General features: G+C 52.8%; 7 protein-coding genes across 7 annotated transcripts; 4 read left to right on the top strand and 3 right to left on the bottom strand.

Moving 5' to 3' along the window:
* Positions 1-356: 356 nt before the first annotated feature.
* On the top strand, positions 357-2374 carry PG986_013692 (uncharacterized protein; the record flags this gene model as incomplete). Its single annotated transcript, XM_066849914.1, has 7 exons — positions 357-532; positions 621-957; positions 1085-1200; positions 1264-1371; positions 1449-1870; positions 1957-2149; positions 2209-2374. The coding sequence occupies 7 exons, from the start codon at positions 357-359 to the stop codon at positions 2372-2374; spliced, it is 1518 nt and encodes a 505-aa protein (XP_066694057.1).
* Positions 2375-2518: 144 nt separating this feature from the next.
* On the bottom strand, positions 2519-3490 carry PG986_013691 (uncharacterized protein; the record flags this gene model as incomplete). Its single annotated transcript, XM_066849913.1, has 1 exon — positions 2519-3490. One exon carries the CDS (start codon positions 3488-3490, stop codon positions 2519-2521), a length of 972 nt encoding a protein of 323 aa, XP_066694056.1.
* Positions 3491-5040: 1550 nt separating this feature from the next.
* PG986_013690 (uncharacterized protein) lies at positions 5041-5910 on the top strand (the record flags this gene model as incomplete). The annotated part of the gene is made up of 3 exons (XM_066849912.1): positions 5041-5243; positions 5320-5385; positions 5463-5910. 3 exons carry the CDS (start codon positions 5041-5043, stop codon positions 5908-5910), a joined length of 717 nt encoding a protein of 238 aa, XP_066694055.1.
* Positions 5911-6692: 782 nt separating this feature from the next.
* PG986_013689 (uncharacterized protein) lies at positions 6693-7212 on the top strand (the record flags this gene model as incomplete). The annotated part of the gene is made up of 2 exons (XM_066849911.1): positions 6693-6974; positions 7042-7212. 2 exons carry the CDS (start codon positions 6693-6695, stop codon positions 7210-7212), a joined length of 453 nt encoding a protein of 150 aa, XP_066694054.1.
* Positions 7213-7994: 782 nt separating this feature from the next.
* Positions 7995-12599, bottom strand: PG986_013688 (uncharacterized protein; the record flags this gene model as incomplete). Its single annotated transcript, XM_066849910.1, has 9 exons — positions 7995-8035; positions 8099-8344; positions 9037-9044; positions 9201-11200; positions 11361-11563; positions 11615-11896; positions 11950-12154; positions 12195-12507; positions 12595-12599. 9 exons carry the CDS (start codon positions 12597-12599, stop codon positions 7995-7997), a joined length of 3303 nt encoding a protein of 1100 aa, XP_066694053.1.
* Positions 12600-12622: 23 nt separating this feature from the next.
* PG986_013687 (uncharacterized protein) lies at positions 12623-14970 on the top strand (the record flags this gene model as incomplete). The annotated part of the gene is made up of 5 exons (XM_066849909.1): positions 12623-12664; positions 13478-13661; positions 13715-13917; positions 14110-14856; positions 14929-14970. 5 exons carry the CDS (start codon positions 12623-12625, stop codon positions 14968-14970), a joined length of 1218 nt encoding a protein of 405 aa, XP_066694052.1.
* A 787-nt stretch (positions 14971-15757) lies between these two features.
* On the bottom strand, positions 15758-16768 carry PG986_013686 (uncharacterized protein; the record flags this gene model as incomplete). The annotated part of the gene is made up of 5 exons (XM_066849908.1): positions 15758-15948; positions 16009-16176; positions 16230-16327; positions 16406-16674; positions 16727-16768. 5 exons carry the CDS (start codon positions 16766-16768, stop codon positions 15758-15760), a joined length of 768 nt encoding a protein of 255 aa, XP_066694051.1.
* Between the last annotated feature and the right edge of the window lie 422 nt (positions 16769-17190).

Here is a 17190-nt window from a genome sequence, read left to right as displayed (position 1 = left end):
CGTGGCGTCGAATGGAAGAAGCTACGACGTACAAGCTGCATGCCACTTTGTTGCTTATCGGGCTTTGCTATTCGCGGGCCGGCCAGATCATGTTATGAGCTTGTACGGAGTAGGTATTGCGCTGGCCTATCTAGATGTACAGTATGCCAAGTTGTGTGCAACGGGGGCCCGCTTCAGTGTCTCACTGCACGCTCTCTGCATATCAGCTGGGCATGGATTTTCAGCTTTCGAGGGAGCAAAGTCCCTGTCGGGGGGTTTTAAGTCGACAGGAGCCCCTGCGAAGTCAGTGTCCCGTTCTGGCGCTCCCACTCCAACTCCGTATCACAGAATCCCGTGCATTTCCAGGCGACGATACCATGGGTGAGAAGACGCCCGATACTAGCGGCATAACAGCCACCAAGGGCGACGAGACTCCATCGATGGTGGCAACGACGCACGTCTCGGAAGTTCCCATATTCGACCAGAAGGCGACCAAGAAGCTCTTGAGGAAGCTGGACTGGCATCTTATTCCGTTCATGAGTCTGATCTATCTGTAAGTCGCATTCTCGCCAGCACGAAATGACCCGCACCTCGCGCAGGGTATTGACGTCTGGTCTGATCTAATCGCAAACTGTTCCAAGACTATGCTTCCTCGACCGCACCAACATCGGCAATGCGCGCCTCGACAACCTGGAACAAGACCTGCGCCTCAAGGGTCTGCAGTACAATGACTGCCTCGCCACCCTCTTCCCCTTCTACATCGCGGCCGAGATCCCGTCCAACATGATGATGAAACGGCTGCGGCCATCCGTCTGGCTGACCTTCATCATGGTCGCCTGGTCGGCCTGCATGATTGGCCAGGGGTTCGTCAAGGACTACTCGGGGCTCATGGCGACGCGCGTGTTCCTCGGCGTCTTCGAGGGCGGCTTGTTCCCTGGGGTCAACTACTATGGTGAGTATTACCACAGGTATTGCGTGGTTCGACGAGGAGCCAGCCTGTCGTGCTAACGAGTCAACGCAGTAAGTCGCTTTCGCAGCAACGCACATCGGTCGCTGCCGAGGAGGAATCGATTGGCGCTGACTTGTGCTATAACCACGGCTATAGATCACGCAGTGGTATTGCCGACACGAGTGCGGGTTTCGCATGGCCCTGTTCTTCTCCGCTGCGACGCTTGCTGGCGCCTTCGGTGGCATACTAGCGAGAGGCATAGCTGAGATGAGGTAAGTGCGTCCAAGGTCCTTCTCCCTTTTGGATGTTGCCCCATAACTGACCGTGATGCGCAGCGGTGTGGGCGGCCTCTCGGCTTGGTCCTGGATCTTCATCCTAGAAGGCCTCCTTAGCATCCTGGTATCTTTCACAGCCTACTGGGCCATCTACGACTACCCCTCAACGTAAGCGCCCGCCCCCATTCCCATATGGGCTCTGCTCCCATCATAACTTCTCGAGGCTCACATGACCTACCATCCAGAGCAACCTTCCTCACCGCGAAAGAGCGCGACGAAGTCGAGCGCCGCCTCGCCGTCGACCACGGCCACCTCTCCAACGACTTCGACCTCAAGTACGTCTGGCAAGCCCTCGGCGACTGGAAGATCTACGTCTTTATGCTGATCTGTATGGCCGGGTTCGCACCCATCTACTCGTTCTCCCTCTTCCTGCCCACCATCATCAAGGGCATGGGCTACTCGGCCAACAACGCGCAGCTCATGAGCGTGCCGCCCTACGTCTTCGCCTGCGTCTTTACGATCGGCGCTAGCTGGTTCGCCGACCGCATCCGCCAGCGCGGGGTGTTTCTTTTGGGGTTCCAGCTCGTCGCCATCCTGGGCTTCGCACTCCTCGCGGCGAGCGGGAACTCGACGGTGCAGTATACTGGGACGGTATTTGCGGCTATCGGTAAGCATTGTTGCTCCTTCTGTCTCTCTAACGAAGGTTATCGTCCGTAAAACAGGTGCTAATCGTTCATGGTTCGGGGGCTTTAGGCATCTATCCGCAAATCCCTCTGGGCCTGGCCTGGAATGGCGCCAATATCGGGGGCAGCCTGAAGCGAGGTACGGGCATTGCCATGCAGGTCATGGGCGGTAACTGCGGCGGTATCATTGCGAGCTACGTGTACCTGACTCGCGACGGTCCTCGCTACGTTACCGGACACAGCATCTTGATCGGCTTCGTGGGGTACGTGTTCATTCCTCTGTCGTTGGTCTTCGAATCGGCTAAACTAACGTATCGCCAAGCATGGCATTCTTCTTGACCCTATTCATGACCATCTGGTGTCGTCGCGAAAACGCCAGGCGGGATGCTGTGGCGCAGCAGCTGGGCACGCAGGAACCGACGGGAGAGCAGAAGATGCTGAAGCGAGAGTTGGCGGACAATGTTCCTTGGTTCCGCTACACGATCTAGGTAGGGTGCGTGTCGGCCTGGGTGTAATGTAGACTAGATGACTAGGGTATGGTCAAAGTAGATTCGAATGTGCATCCTCTTGGCAAGACACTGTTAGTTGAACAGAGCTTGGGTCCATCCGTTGGCGTATTTCCTCACCCCAGCTCAGATCAGGACCTTGGTCATCGCGTCCCCCAGCCCCCTCTCCGTCAACCAAGCCTCCAGCGCCCTCATATCATTGCGATTCGCGCGCTCCCCGCGCCGCTCGCCGAGGGTATCCGTGATCTCCCGCATGTCCTGAAACGCGCGCGCCGCGGGCCGCCCGTCCGCGCCCGGCGCGAGCGTCTCGCGGTACCGCTCGCTGACCTTCTTGTGGTGGGCGGGGATGTCGCCCCAGCTCTCCGTCTTGATGAAGCGCATGTAGTCGTCGACGGCCCGGGCGGAGCCGCCCTCGACGCACAAGATCCCCGGCTTGCCGGCCAGGAGAAAGCCCGTCAGGCCGTACCGCGGCGCGTTGGCCACGAGGTCGTCGCGCTTGGCGCGCGTGCTGATGGAGGGGAAGTAGAACCAGACGCGGAGGAGGGTGCTGTTGCTGGGCGCTTCCTCTTCCGCTTCGGCGGGGGCTGTGCTGGTTTGGGTCTGGAGGTGGAGGGAGGCGGCGTCTTTGATCTGCTCGATGGTCGCGAACATGTCGCTGTTGTCGTGTGCATCTTGCGGGATGCTGGCCATGAGCTGGGCGGCTTCGGCTTTGCTCAGCCAGGTTGGCTGTTGCAGCCGGAACTTGACGGGTGGCGGTTCTTCCATTCCGGTGACGTCTTGGGAGCTTTCCACAGCCAGGGGTACCGATATGTCCAGCTTTAGAGGCCTGCCTGAGGATGAAGGTTCATCATCGGTATGGATTTGCAGAGTGAGCAGCATAGTGATACTTGGGCAGATTTTGCCACCGGGTAGTGCGACCTCGTCACCAAAGCACCAGTCTTTCAGCTCTTCAACATATGCCCGCGCAGTGTCATCCACAACCAACTCTTCTTCCGCGGCATACATTGCCAAGAGTAGATCAATTTGACCCAGTTGGATCTCCAGGAGCTCCTTTGGCAGGAGCTTCATGGCCCCATTGGTGGCATTCCTACTATCCATGGCGCGCTGTCCAGAGCAAGATCACTGTCAGTTCTGGGAAAGGTTAGCTCATCGCACACTTCCCTATCGCGTCATTTCCGGTGGATAACTCCGGCTTACTCACCCCCGGGGTACTGTTTCAGGAATCGCTTGAGCGGGAAGAAGGGCTCGGGTCGTCAGAATAAGGATATGGAGAAAAAGTGCGGGCTATCACGTGCATTGCCCCATTCTCCCTATCGGCGGGATGCTGATTGGACGAACCATCTCACGATAGCCATGACTTCATTTGATTGGCCAAAGTCGAAGTATAGGAAATCCGCAACTTGTCACTGAGACAGACGGACATCTTGTCTCAACTGTCAATAAACAGTTGCAAGTCCAAGTGATGTGCGTTTAGGTGCTCCGAGGCTGCTTCGTAAGCACGTCTTGTTTTCGTGGGCTTATCCCTAGCCGCGGCGAGGTAGGTATTGCCAATCATCGTATGAGACTGGTCACATACCATTGTAGTAACAACGCAAATTGCAGAAAGAGGCATCTGGGTTGCTGTGATTTGTTGTGGCCAATTATCCCTTTGGCCTATGTCAGCCCCATATTGTACCCCTGGACCCTTTCCTGATGCCGCCGCTCTTGAGCATTTGGGCTGTACGTGCCACATTCCGGGCGTTCGCCTTGCTGTTGAAGTAGATCGGAGCCCGGCTCGGACATGCGCTGTCACGATGGAACCTAGGGACAAGCAAATTCCCCCGACTCTGACACGTTCAGGGGCAAAGATCGCTTCCCAATCTCGTCGCCTAGGTGCCAAAGCCACTTGTGGGGCACAAACTGTGTTTTTCCCCTTAGAACTTATAACGATCTCCCAAGGTTTGAGGCTCGAGCTATATGTACAGTTGAATCCGTCTCGTTTACCGCAACGGAGTAAACCTGGGGCGCTACCCGGCTCGGCTTGGCGCCCACAGTCGGGCGGCTGTTACCTAATGGTGGTTAATAGTTAGTTCGTCGTATGTTTATTTGGTGGCTGTTCTAGATGGGCTGTGAGTATATGGTTTGACCAGCCCCAAGGGTAAGGTGGCGAATGGAAAACGTGGCGTTGAGGCTCTGATCTCCTGCGACAGGCCATAGTCACCACCCCCTTTCCCAGGTTAGTCAGAGGCCGCTGGGAACTAGTGCTTGCGCATTGCACATTGGGGAACCCTGCACTGTAGGATGATGTCTAGAAGAAGACTGCCAAGAAGCGAGACGCCTATCAAATTAAACTCTCCTCATGTTCTCCTATTTTCGCAGCGTCAGTGGGAAGAGTAAACATCACCGCATGCGGTGACTTGGCATTCGATGAGTGGTAGCCCCGTGCTCAGCAAGCCTACATGGAGATCAGCAACTCATGTCAGGATACCAATGCTCTTCTATAAGAACCACGCCCTCGCTTCCAACATTCCCCGATTCCTTCTCTTCATCACACAAGCTTCGACTCACTGCACAGATCAACAGCTCATCAGCCCAATACATTCATTCATTCAAGAAACCCAGCACTTTCGCTAGCAGCCAACAGTACCTCATCACCAACTACATTCAAGATGCATTTCAACGCTGCCTTCATCGCCCTCCTGGCCGCTGCTGCCGGCGTCAACGCCTCCACCCTGGAGGACCGCAACCTCGGACCCCCTCAGTGTGCCGAGCTCTGCTTCAAAAAGGCCATTGAGTCTTCCCAGTGCCAGAACCAGAAGCACTACATTCGCACTCTCTGGCTGAAGAAGGCCAACTGGGAATGCCTCTGCAAGTGCGTAGTAGCCTCATCTCCCAAGCCCAAGTCGCCGAACCAAGTACTTTACTAACGCAACTACCTTCCTCTCCAGGGATCAGCAGTTCCACGGAAGTGTGGTGCCTTGCATCGAGCAGCGGTGCAAGAAGCCCAAGGATCTGTAGGTCTTCTTTCTTCAAGGCAAAGTCTTCATCGACGATGACGTGTGCTAACTGGGTCTTCCTTCTCTCTCTATAGCCAACTGGTCAACGGGTTCCTCGGAAAGTCCTGCGGCTACTCCGTCCAGTCGTCGAGTGGGTACCAGCAGCCTACCCAGCAGCCTCAGCCTTACGAGCAACCCTCGTCCAAGAGTCAGTACAAGGCGCGCAACTACAACCCCCAGCCCTACCAGGCCCCCAAGGACGAATACAAGTCTGAGGCCCCCAAGGAACAATACCAGCCCAAGAAGCAAGAGTCGTACCAGCAGCCCAAGGAGTACGCGCCCAAGAAGCCTGAGCACTACGAACAGCCTGCCAAGGGCGAGTACAAGCCCGTTGAGCAACCGAAGCAGAAGTACAAACCCGTCAAGGGGCCCGAGTCTTACCAAGCCCCCAAGAAGCAGGAGGGGTACCAACCCAAGCAGGGCGAATACAAGCCCAAGAAGCAGGATCAATACCAGCAGCAGGCTCCCAAGAAGAACTACTAAGCTGGTCTCTTGGAGGCAAGACTCCCTCAGACAAAGCGGGAAGACATCTGGGTCCTCTCTCGGGTAGCGTCCGGTAATTGAGCCGATTCGGGTGGGAATAATAATGGCAGATGGATGATGATGATGGTTTTCGTTTTGCTTTGGACGCCTGTGCAGATCAGTCCTGTATCTAGGGTGCCGCTCGTTTTGCACAATTTCCCCTATTTACTGTTGGCAGTGTGTAACGTAGTAATTGACAATCATGATGGCCCATGGTACTTCTCGATCGCCACCGTCTCCGTTTGTTTTCTGTTCTGTTTTGTGAACGAAGTGCACAAAGACACCAGCTCGAACATCCGGATGTCTCCATCCCGTATTCGAGTCCGACGGCGGTAGATGGCTGCAGGTGGGCTTCCAGGCTCCCGAAACAGATGAGGACTCATGTTGGGGTAGATCTCCCCTTGACAGTTCTTGGCTCCCAGGCTGCCTTTGACTGCCTGTTGCGCCCCCCTCCTCCCGCTTGCCCCTCGTACGTTTCCGGCACGCCGCATTAGCGCCGATGCAACCAAGGTAGTCAACACCCCGCAACTAACGATATAAAGCTAAACCCCCCAAGGTACTGTAGCCGTTGGTGTTCCCCCAACCTTCGGCTTCCCATACGACAAGCATCCAAGATAATAATCTTGTCCCTATCAATAGGCTTAACTTTGCTTGTCTCCAACCAGCTGTCTCTGTTTCTAGCGTTGGTGGAGTGAGGAGTGTAGTTGTGTTCCATTGATCTCCTCTGCCAAATTTGAAACGCAATGGCAATCTCCTCACGGTCCTCTTCCATCTCCCCATCCTCTGCGATCCAACTGTACAAGGGCGTCAAGCCTGCCAGCCGAGGCACAAAGGGCTTTTTCACTTCCGGATGGGTCCCTTATACTTCTATCCGCATACTCTGCCGGGTCAAGTGGCTGTGTAAGCGGCCCGGCCTGTACGCCGTGTCCAGCGACCAGGTGGAGGTCCGAATCAAATGCCCGCCGTACGGTGGTCTACCAGAACGGGATAGAGCGAAAGAAGAGGTGCGCGAAGCCATTGCCAAGGTGAGTGAGAGACTAAAGAGAGAGAAAAGCAAAGGCTGATGATGGTTTGGTCATGACCCAAAACCAGGCACTAGAAACTCCAAAGTCCCAAGTCAGTATCGTGTCACCGCCCACGAGCAAGGTCAGGGATTTAATATTGGAGTATATACCAAAAGAAAAGTCCTGGTTGGGAGATCAGCCGGAGAAATGGGTTCCTCTTGTCAGACAGATGCTGGGAGAGAAAGCCATGAAGGATTAATAGGGTCGGGTAGATTGCTACGATGTTTTGGTCTGTCTGCATTCTCGGGGTCGCAATTAGACTGTTGAAGACAACGTACAATACCTAGAGTACCTGGCATGGAAGTTTAGAGCGCCCAACACGAAATATTCGCAATGGGAAGAAGTAATGATGGGAGGAGTAAGTCGATAGTTATTAATAACTGCGTTGTTTTCGGCGCAGTCATATGTCTCCAGTCTGGCAATGACAAAGTTGTTTCTCGTCCTCGATGAGGGTGGCCTACTCTTTGTGGGCATTTCTTTCTTGCGGGGCTGGCCTGCTATGAATGAGGGGGGGAAACAGAAAGAGAAAACGAAAGGAAAAGAGCTATCAAGCCAATGTACAGCAACAGACTAGTATTTTTCTAAAGGAGAAGAGCTCCCGCCCCCACCTCCTTTAGAATGACAGTCCGAGTCTACGTGCATATTGCCTAGAAAGCACTACAATGATGAGTAAGGAAGGAAGGTAAGACTATACGCTCTTATATATTCACAAAGCCCTGTTCTTACTAGAACACACAACCCCTTTCTTGTACTGACTTGAGTATTTCAACCAGCTTCACAAAGTCCAGCGCCTAATATCTTTTCGCAATGCAATATTTTAATGCACTTTAAGTAATATGCCCAAGAAACCAAACGATTGCAACCATATATGTTCCTTCTCAAGTGGATGAATATACATTATCGATCCAGTCTAAAGCCAGGTAGACCCAGGTGTTCCAAGATGTTATCATTTCCTCCAACCTGTGTACTTTTCGATATCGCCTAGGGGCCCAGTCGCTTCTTGGAAGGTCGCTTGAATATCTCTACACCTGTGTATCAGCATCCGAAGACATGCTATGGGATAGAGGAGTCTAGAAAGAACGAACCCATGAAGCCCGGAGCGGCTGAAGTGTTCATTGGCTCCACCAATCCCACATTCTTTTCTATTACAGTAGGGTGAGAGAACCGTCGGTCTTCGTCCAGGGTGTAGCTTTCTGTGCCAATCTTGTTGAGAATGATTTGTAAGTGTTCATCGGGCGTTTCGGGAAACTTGACAGTGATTGCCTTGTCCTTGGTGTCCATGTTGTTTGGTAACGCAACGAGTTGGCGCCGCGCCTTTTCGCCGAGAGGGCCTTGTGAAGATAGTTCGAGACTGATGTTGTTCCCTCCAGGTATGAGAGAAACCGTGGTAGTGTTAGCCCTTGCTATGGAGAGATGAGCGCCCGAGAGTGTTCTCTCCGGCAGATGCTAGTCACTCGCCAGATGCACAAGACTTCCAAGAGAGGGATCGGGTCCTAGTTCTCCTATACTCCTCTTTCGTTTTCCTGGCCTCAAGTTTGGCGAGAGGTCTGTGTTTGATTTCACTCCTTCTGGTAGAGGCAGGACAACAGTGTCTGTCGCATTCCTCGCCAAAATGAAATCTCCACAGACCGAGAATGAGAGACTGGCCAAGTAATCAGGCTCAGTTCTGCCGTATAAACGCTTATTTGGGCATACGTCCAGCTCGGTTTTAAGATGTACGGGTCTTGATGTCACCCCTAAACCCGTTGGTTAGGATTAAAAAACAGTTGGGTTCATTTCGCGTGTGATGAAGAAACTGAGGACTCACCTCCTCCAAAGTCCCACAGCCACACCTTGTGCTCCGCCAAGAAAACAAGGAATGGTTTCCAGGGATGGAAATGCACTTGCGTCACTTTGGACGGACCAAGTATTGCCCTCGTCGACTGAATGCATTGCAGGCAAAGTGCAGGCACAAGTCGAAGCTGGAAAACAACCAAGGTAACCTGGCACGGCTTTCTGTAGTCTACGAAAGACACCAGCTTACCATTAGGGCTGAATGAGGTTGAGTATGTGTACCAATCTCGCCACTCGATGTGGAAAAAGTCCGGAAGATTGCCAGAGCATGTTGGGTTGAACGTCTGCAGCTCGTCCCCTCACTTGGTTGGGAAATGGTCAAGACACTCCAGTGGAAGAAGACTCGACTCATACGTCCCCATCGGCTCAGATTGGTTTGGTGTTATCCTGTAAATGGTCCGGAGTACGGCGAAAGTAAGGCAGTCATGGCCAATAGCCAATGGAAAGGAGGTCTTGTGCTTTTTGGGGCCAATTGTAACTTCGTGCCCAAGACCAAGAACGTCGGGATTCTCAGACCCGGCAAGGCAGTACTGAAATTCGTGTCGGAAAGACTGCCGAAAAAGAACCAATATTTCCTTCTGTGGAAGCGGTATTTTGAAACTGGCCAGCCTGGATTTCGAATCTTGAGCCCATACCTCATACTTGGCTACCCATCCCTCACAAAAGCTCTCGCCCTGTGTATACGCCTGTGAAGGATTTGTACTGCGCCAGAATCGAACGAACTCGGCAGGAGGGATGATAGTGAGGACCCCGGTCACTCTTGCAGCGCTCGACGTTGATGAGATTGAGCAGAGGGGAGGTATGTCGCAGCCATTGTTCTTCGCACCTCTTGGGAGTAGACTGGAGACGGTGCCGAATCTTGATGTATCCAATTTCGATAGAATATCGAGCTTGGAAAAAATCGCAACATCGCTCCATATGAGGTATGGCTTCTCTCGAAGTTTAGCTCCCCAGTCCCTTTCCACCAACTGTAGGTCCTTGGCGATGGCGGCCAATTGTTTTGCCAATGTTTTGTCGGTGCTGTGCGATTGAGTAACGCCAGAATAGGTCAGCTTGGTGATTGCTGCCACAATTCTCTCGGTGAAAAAACTGAGGGCATAGAGGTTCTCTATCCAGAGGCCTACAGCAAGTGGATTTCTCAAAAAGCGGCCGATCGTAGCTCTGAGTTGGGCGACATGCTGGGCCTCAACACACATCGTTCCACCAGAACGGTCCAGCGTCCACACGCTCTCGCGCGGTATACTCGACAGAAAGTATACCCAATGTTCGGTGACGTACGCCTCAAAGGATTTGTGAAAACTCAACATGGTTTCGCCCGACTCGTAGATACTTCTGGAGCAGTGATCGAGTGGCAGTTCTGAGGGTGCAATTGTCAGCAGATGTTCGACACATCTCGAGGCAAGCTCAAACATCGCCGTAGCTTTATCCGGAACGAGAACTTCTTGGCCGCTCGCATCGAGAGACTTCTGCTCAAAGTACTCCCTTACAGTGAGATGCGTGAAGCCGAAACCATCGCGGTCGGAAAACTCAACGAGGCCATTACACGCGGCGATGGCCGCAGCGACAAATGCGTCTTTCTCATTCGGATCCCAGTCATGCCCAACCGCTACACGCAGCCAATCGAAGCCCATCTCGTGTGGTAACTTTGTCGAATACTGGATCCAGAGCAGTATTTCTTTCGCCAGTTTCAACTCTGATTCGTTGAAACCCATGATGAGTGATACAATCCTGTCATATATCGCATCCAATCCTTCTGGCAGACGCACACTCTGGATTTCACGCAACCTATTACGTCCACTCAGAGCAGGTGAGCGGAGGTACTGAACCATGAGCTTGGCCCAAAGAAACATGCCGTCGGCGCCTCTCAACAATGATTCCACCAAGCTTTGGATATCAGATGAAGTAGGCAACATGTTTTCCTCAACCATGTCTGAAAACTCCCAATGAAGGAAGGCTCGGATGTCGGGGTTGGTAAGATCGCGACTGAAGATGATGCGCTGTTGAGCCGGAACAAGATGCTGGAGGCGGTTGACGTTGGATCTACTGAAGCAGATCAACTTGACCGGAGCTGTTGTAACTAGCACTTTGAGCCTCCCGCTAACGTCATTGGGATCGTTTGCCTCGTCGACGCCGTCTACCACAAAATCGATATGGCCCAATGTCTGCGCAGATACGCACATGAGATCGTAGAGTTGCTTAGAAGTTGCATATCGCTGACCGGATGATGGCCCTGGATCGGACTGAATGAAGAGGAACTTTTCCAAGATATCGCTGTCCTCGCGGTAGCGGTGGAGTATCTGTGCAAGAGCTGAACGGTAGGCTGCATCTATATTTGAGCTCCTCGGGTCGGTATGCTTGAAAAAGAAATAGCAAACCATGGGGCCGGGTTGTTGTAGCTACTTCTCCTCGAACAGCTCATCATAGACAGATGAGGCCACCATTGTCTTCCCACACCCAGGGTTTCCTGTATTTCCGAATTAGTCAACAATATCGAGAGGAAATTTCCACACTCACCATGGGCCCACAGAACCCATGGGGGCATCTTTTCCACTTCGCGGGATCGTTCACATCCACTTCCATGGAGACCCATTTGGTAAATTCGTCCCTTTGGAAGATCCATTGCGCGGTGTTCTCAATACGATGCTCCTGGGAAGACTCGAGAGTTTCAGCAAACGGCGGTGCTGCGAGCCAGTCTCTTATCCGCCGCACAGAGGATTCTGTTCAGGTTAGAACGCTGAGGTTTTGGTCTTTATGGGAGTATACATTACCTTTGATCTCTCTTTCCTGGGCTTGTTTCATTCCCTCAGTGATATCTTTGAGTTCTTTGGTCCTCTTTCGGTTTTCCTCTGCTCTCCGTCTCTCCTTTTCTGCGTAAGCTCTTTCAAGAGACGCTGCTCGTTCTGTATCCTTAGCGCGTTGGGCTTGCAGTATTTCCAGCTCTTCTAGAATGAACATTCGATGATAGTCCATCTGGGCCAATATGTCACTGAATGTGGCGTCGAAAGGTTTCCATATCACATTCGCGATCATTCCGATGGGTCGTTTAACTCCTGCAGATGCTGAGCGTTGGCCTTTGAATCAGTACTTTAGTAGGGGTACTTACGTCCATTAGAGGCAGTAAGGACCTTGGCAGATAGTCTGAGGAACTCAAAGAAGTCTTGATATACCTTCTCCAGATGTTGCCGCATGCGTAGCGAAGGGCTTCCATCGAAGATATCCACTATCGCTTCGTACTGGGGGAACGTGTCGGCCAAGCGACTGATGGCAGAAAGCAGCCGGTCGAAGAAAGTCGGCAAAGCCGCAGCTAACTGTACGATATCAGATAAGAATCTCGATTGATCAGCAAACCATATCAACGATGCGAAAGGAACTGAGTGGTCGAACCTGCAGAACGATTCGCACCGCCCCGTACGCCAGAGCGGCAGTATCATCTACCCCAGCAATTACATTGAGGGCGTCAAGGTAGATCTGAAGACGATTGTTCAGCTGCTCGACGACTTTCAGGCACTGGTTCAGCTTTCGTTTCTGGCCTTGCCTCGTCAACGCCTCCAGGTTCTGGAGCGATATGACCAGCTCGGCCGGGGTGCTACAAGCGACAAATCGAGCCTGGTCTTTGGCTGACAGTGTGGCACGAAATGCATCCTGCGCCGCCTTGAATATGCTGTCGCTTGAAGAGCTAGGATTTCAAAATCTGACTAGTTGCGCATAGCAGACAATAAACTATGGTCAAATGGGCCGATGGACGTACCTCATTCTGTCCCTGTCACATCAATACCATGCGCAAACTACACGCCGCCGGCTTGAAGATTGTGGTGGAGGTAAGTTCAATTTATCCCCAGCGGTCCAGCAAGCAGGCGAGTTGATCCCATGCAGCAGGCAGCAGGCCTCCTTTCCTGCATGAGAGGCGCAGCAAGGCAGACGGCAGTTGCTGAAGAATTGCCCATTTTCATTGCCCGACCCAGGCTTGCCAACCAGTCGTGGTGCACTAATCGTTTCTTCTTGGTGTTGCGACAGAAACTATACGATTGGTTGAGGTAAGATATGTCATTGTGTTGAGCATTCGTACAAGAAATGGATATCCAAATAAATTTGGCCTGATACAAAGACGATGCTCTGCTGCTAGGGGTAAGAGTAATCAGCCGGTGGGGCAGAGACCAAGTACGCTGCAAGCTTCGTTGGCATGTCGCCTTTTTACAGCCCGGGTTGGAGTCGATACCCCATCAACCATGCAGTCAAACCTGGGGTCTACCTGCGGCTCGCTCACCTGCATAAAAGCTGGGTGGTTATCCACGGCCACCAGGGTTCTAGGCGCGTTCTAGGTGGTGCGAATCAAAGTGGTGCGCCCAGGTCAGTAAATCTCTGTGAACTTCTGTGAACTTTTGCGAACTTTAGGCAACCATCTAGCGTGGGGCAGCCTCAGCGAATCGATTCTACCCAACCGGAACAGTGTGACAGCAAACATATTCGAATCTACCTAATAATGTATACGTATAAGAGTTGTACTTAGACTGCGAATCACCCAATTGAATGGCCATCTTAGTCTGAATTGACCTATTAATATTCGCCGTGCTGAGTCGCAACAAAGGCTAAGTACGAATACCCTTCGTCTCTGATCCTCTCCTATCTCGCAGACCTCGACCCCGACAACACCACATTCAGACTTCGCCATGGCAGACTCCGCTCCCATAATCGCCGCGGAGAAGCGCCAGGAGGCGCCCGAAGTCATGGACCAGAAAGCCAAAACGCTCGTGGATTACATCAACAAGAGCAAGCACATCATTGTGTTTACGGGCGCCGGCATATCTACATCTACAAGCAGGTTCCGGTGGCACCGCGTTAAGGGAGACCTTCGCTGACCGGCCAGCCAGGCATTCCCGACTTCCGTGGACCGGAAGGGGTTTGGACGCTGAGGAGGCAGGGGAGACTGCGAACCTCCAAGGTCGCCAGTACGCTGCAAGCCATTCCATCGCCAACCCACATGGCCCTGGTGGAGCTACAGAACCGTGGTATCCTGAAGTATGTCGTCAGCCAGGACTGCGACGGCCTGCACCGCAGGAGCGGCATTTTACATGTGAGCCTCCAATCGAGCCTTGAGGGTACTCAGCTCAGTGTTGACTTCTCCGGATCATATCTCGGAACTTCACGGAAACAGTAACCTGGAGTACTGCAAAGACTGTGGGAAGCAATATATTCGAGGTGAGTCGTTGCCAATCCGTTGCTTTCTCGACACCCGCCTCCGTGCAGATTGCTAGGATTGATCGAGACAGACTTCCGAGCAGTATCCGCCTTCGAAACGAGCACTCACGACCATCGCACCGGTCGCAAGTGTGCTCTATGTGGCGGTATCCTACTTGACACCGTCATCAACTTTGGCGAGTTTCTATCTGCTGAACCACTGGAGCTTGCCAGAGATCATGCCCGAAAGGCCGATCTATGCATTGCTCTCGGTTCTTCTTTGGCCATTCCCCCGCTAGCGAGATCCCCCGAGACGGTCGGGAAGCGCAAAGCTTCGAAGCTCGTCATCTGCAATCTCCAAGGGACGCCCCTGGACAAGTCGTCGAGCCTCAGGATCTTCGGGAAGACCGACGACCTGATGGAACGCGTCATGGAGAAACTCTCGCTTCCCATCCCCAAGTTCGTGGTCCGTCGTCTCCTCGTCATTCGGATCAGCTCCGAGGCAGAGCGCCACTCTGTGAAAGTTGAAGGCGTCGATGTCGACGGTACACCTGCTACCTTCTTGCAGTCGGTCAAGCTCGAGAACAACCGGCGTGTGGTGCGCGCCGAACCTTTCACCATCAACCTGCGAGACGAGCTCGAGATCGGGGCACAGCTCACCCTTGTCCTGGAGTTCATGGGACACTACGGAGAACCGAACCTGGAATTGAGTCACTTATACGACAGCGCGGATGCGACGTATGCGTTGTACCTGCTCGAGTACGATCCACTGACCGGGCAGTGGACCACTACTGAACAAGATCCTGCTGCCCTCCCTGCAGTCTCTGCCCACAAGGTCGACTCGAAAGGAAAAGGGAGACGAGAGCCCATTTAGACGGAAGAGGCTGGCATGGCTGACGATATGCAGCCGAGCCCAGCAGCCAATGCGGTCTCGGACCTTGCAGCTTGACAGGCTGGCCGCTTGTCACGGTCTTGGAACCAGGTACAGATGTATTACAAGCAAACTGATACCTCACTGCATGCTTCACGTACTGTAAATACACATTACCCGTTCGAAAGTCATCGTGACGAGGGCAGGATGAAAGTTCGGTTGGCTCGAAACAAGACGGACTCCACCGATCCCATCTGCACGTTCAATCGTAACCTCGCTCAAAAGCAAGGCGTGCACATCAGATGTCGCATTTGAATGAATAGCCTGCTCGTCAAACTCAATCTCCTTTACAACAAAAACCCTTAGACTTGCTGTCGGGCGGGCAACGTTGACTAGAGACACACTGACGATCGGTACCCACCAAGGATATATCTACGCCAATATTCTCGACAAATATAACGCAACCGTCGCGATCGTATCGATTGCCAACGACACAACTACTGGCCATTCGTGGTGCGCGCGAAGAAGAAAAGCAGGGCCGTTCTCAACGTGGAAGTCAACTGCACTGATAGGTTGCCACACTGACGTAGATACCACCCATCGCAGATCACCTGCTGGGCTATATCAGCATGCTCTTCAGCACCTCGCTTCTGTAGCTCTTCAGGATCATCTCAGACTTCATTCTTCACCTGCTCGTTTCCCTTCCCCTTCACAGATTGGCTCGGGTGAGACATACAGGAGCAATCGTTTCCTGCTGGTCTTTCCCACAAACGTGTTTTATTGGACAATTGGGTTTCTGATAAGCGGAAACCATTTGCGAGATAGTTTCTTTCTCGCAGTACTATCTGATTCCATGGCACCCAGCCTAAATCCAATTCTTGTCTCCATGGTGAGAGACGAATGCACCACCGAACCCACTCTCGATGGTGGCCTTCTCCCAGGTCGCCTTGACCTGTCGCACCGCATCTTCCGGCGAGGATGGGCCCTTGAAGCCAGGCGCATAGGTTGAGGCTGTTCCCATGAACTTCATCAGGCTCTGCCCCTGCTCCGGAGTGACTAGGGTAGAAATCAGTACCAACATCCGAAGCATCGAGTAGTGGAAACTGCATTACGTACTGTTCGTGTATTGGCCTACCTCGACCACTCCCGGGCTGATGCTCAAAAAGAGCACGCCGTCCTTCTTGTATTGGGCGTTGAACTTGGCCACAACCATGTTCAAAGCCGCCTTGGAGGCAGCATACAAGGAACCAATCTCAACCTCCATCAAGTTGGTCGAATCGACGTCTGCGAGACCGGTGGTGATTGAGATGACCTTTTTTGGTCTTGCCCTTCAGGACAAGGGGGGAGGAAAAGGTGGAAGAGATGAATATTGCCAGTGACGTTGGTCTGCATCAGCTGCTTGGTGACGGCGTCTAGCTCATCAGGCTTGTCGGCGCTATCGAATATGAGCAGTTAACTTTGGGCGCGGCTGACAGGCAAGACCCTGGGTTCGGGTCGGGGGGTCAAGGCCTACAATGTTCCGATCGCGTCAAACGCGTCAAAGGAGGGAATGTAGGCGCCGTTCGCAATTAGGTAATCGATGCCACGATCGCCAACAATTTTGGCTGTCTTGCCAGCGGCATCCTTCAGACTGGCATACTTGGTGAGGTCGGCCTCAAGGATGTGGACGTTGGACCGCCCGCCCAACTCTGCAGCAACCTTTTTCTCGGTCGCAGCTTTGTCGCGAACCAGGCCGATAACTGAGCCATGGGAATCGTCCGACAGCTGCTTCAGGAATTCAAACTAGGCTGGCTTGAGCACACAATGTTAACAGGATGGCGCAGGACAGACTCACCCCGATTCCCCTTGATACTCCGGTCACAACGTATACAGACATGATGAGTGATTGTTGCTGTTCTGATGAAATATCGTCTGACTTGACTCGGGATCTAGCGAGCTCAGCTAGCTTATATATATAATGATCATTGGAACCTGCTTGGTAAAAACATGTACAGCTGTTAATGCAATGGTATTTCCTTGTCTTATTCGTGCAAGCCACCAATCTCACGGGGCCAATCAAGCAGATGCGCTTTAGGTGAATTGGAAATATGATAATCTGTCGGAGACTTTCAGCTACCCATCGCCAAAAAAGGGCCATCTAACCATCCACTTATAACATTTACTATTTCATCAAATTACACAAATCTTACCACATCCGGGCGACTGCCGCTTACGGGGCCATGCAGGAGCCTGGTGGCCCTTGGTGCATCAAATCTGCTTGACGTGGCCTGCTGGAAGACACTTTGTCAGCCTTGAAGT

The sequence above is a fragment of the Apiospora aurea genome, assembly GCF_038362705.1.
Source record: "Apiospora aurea strain CBS 24483 chromosome Unknown utg000009l_segment0_segment0, whole genome shotgun sequence".
Lineage (NCBI taxonomy): Eukaryota > Fungi > Ascomycota > Sordariomycetes > Amphisphaeriales > Apiosporaceae > Apiospora > Apiospora aurea.
Note: the sequence above shows the minus strand (reverse complement) of the source record. Positions and strands in the feature narration are given on the sequence as shown.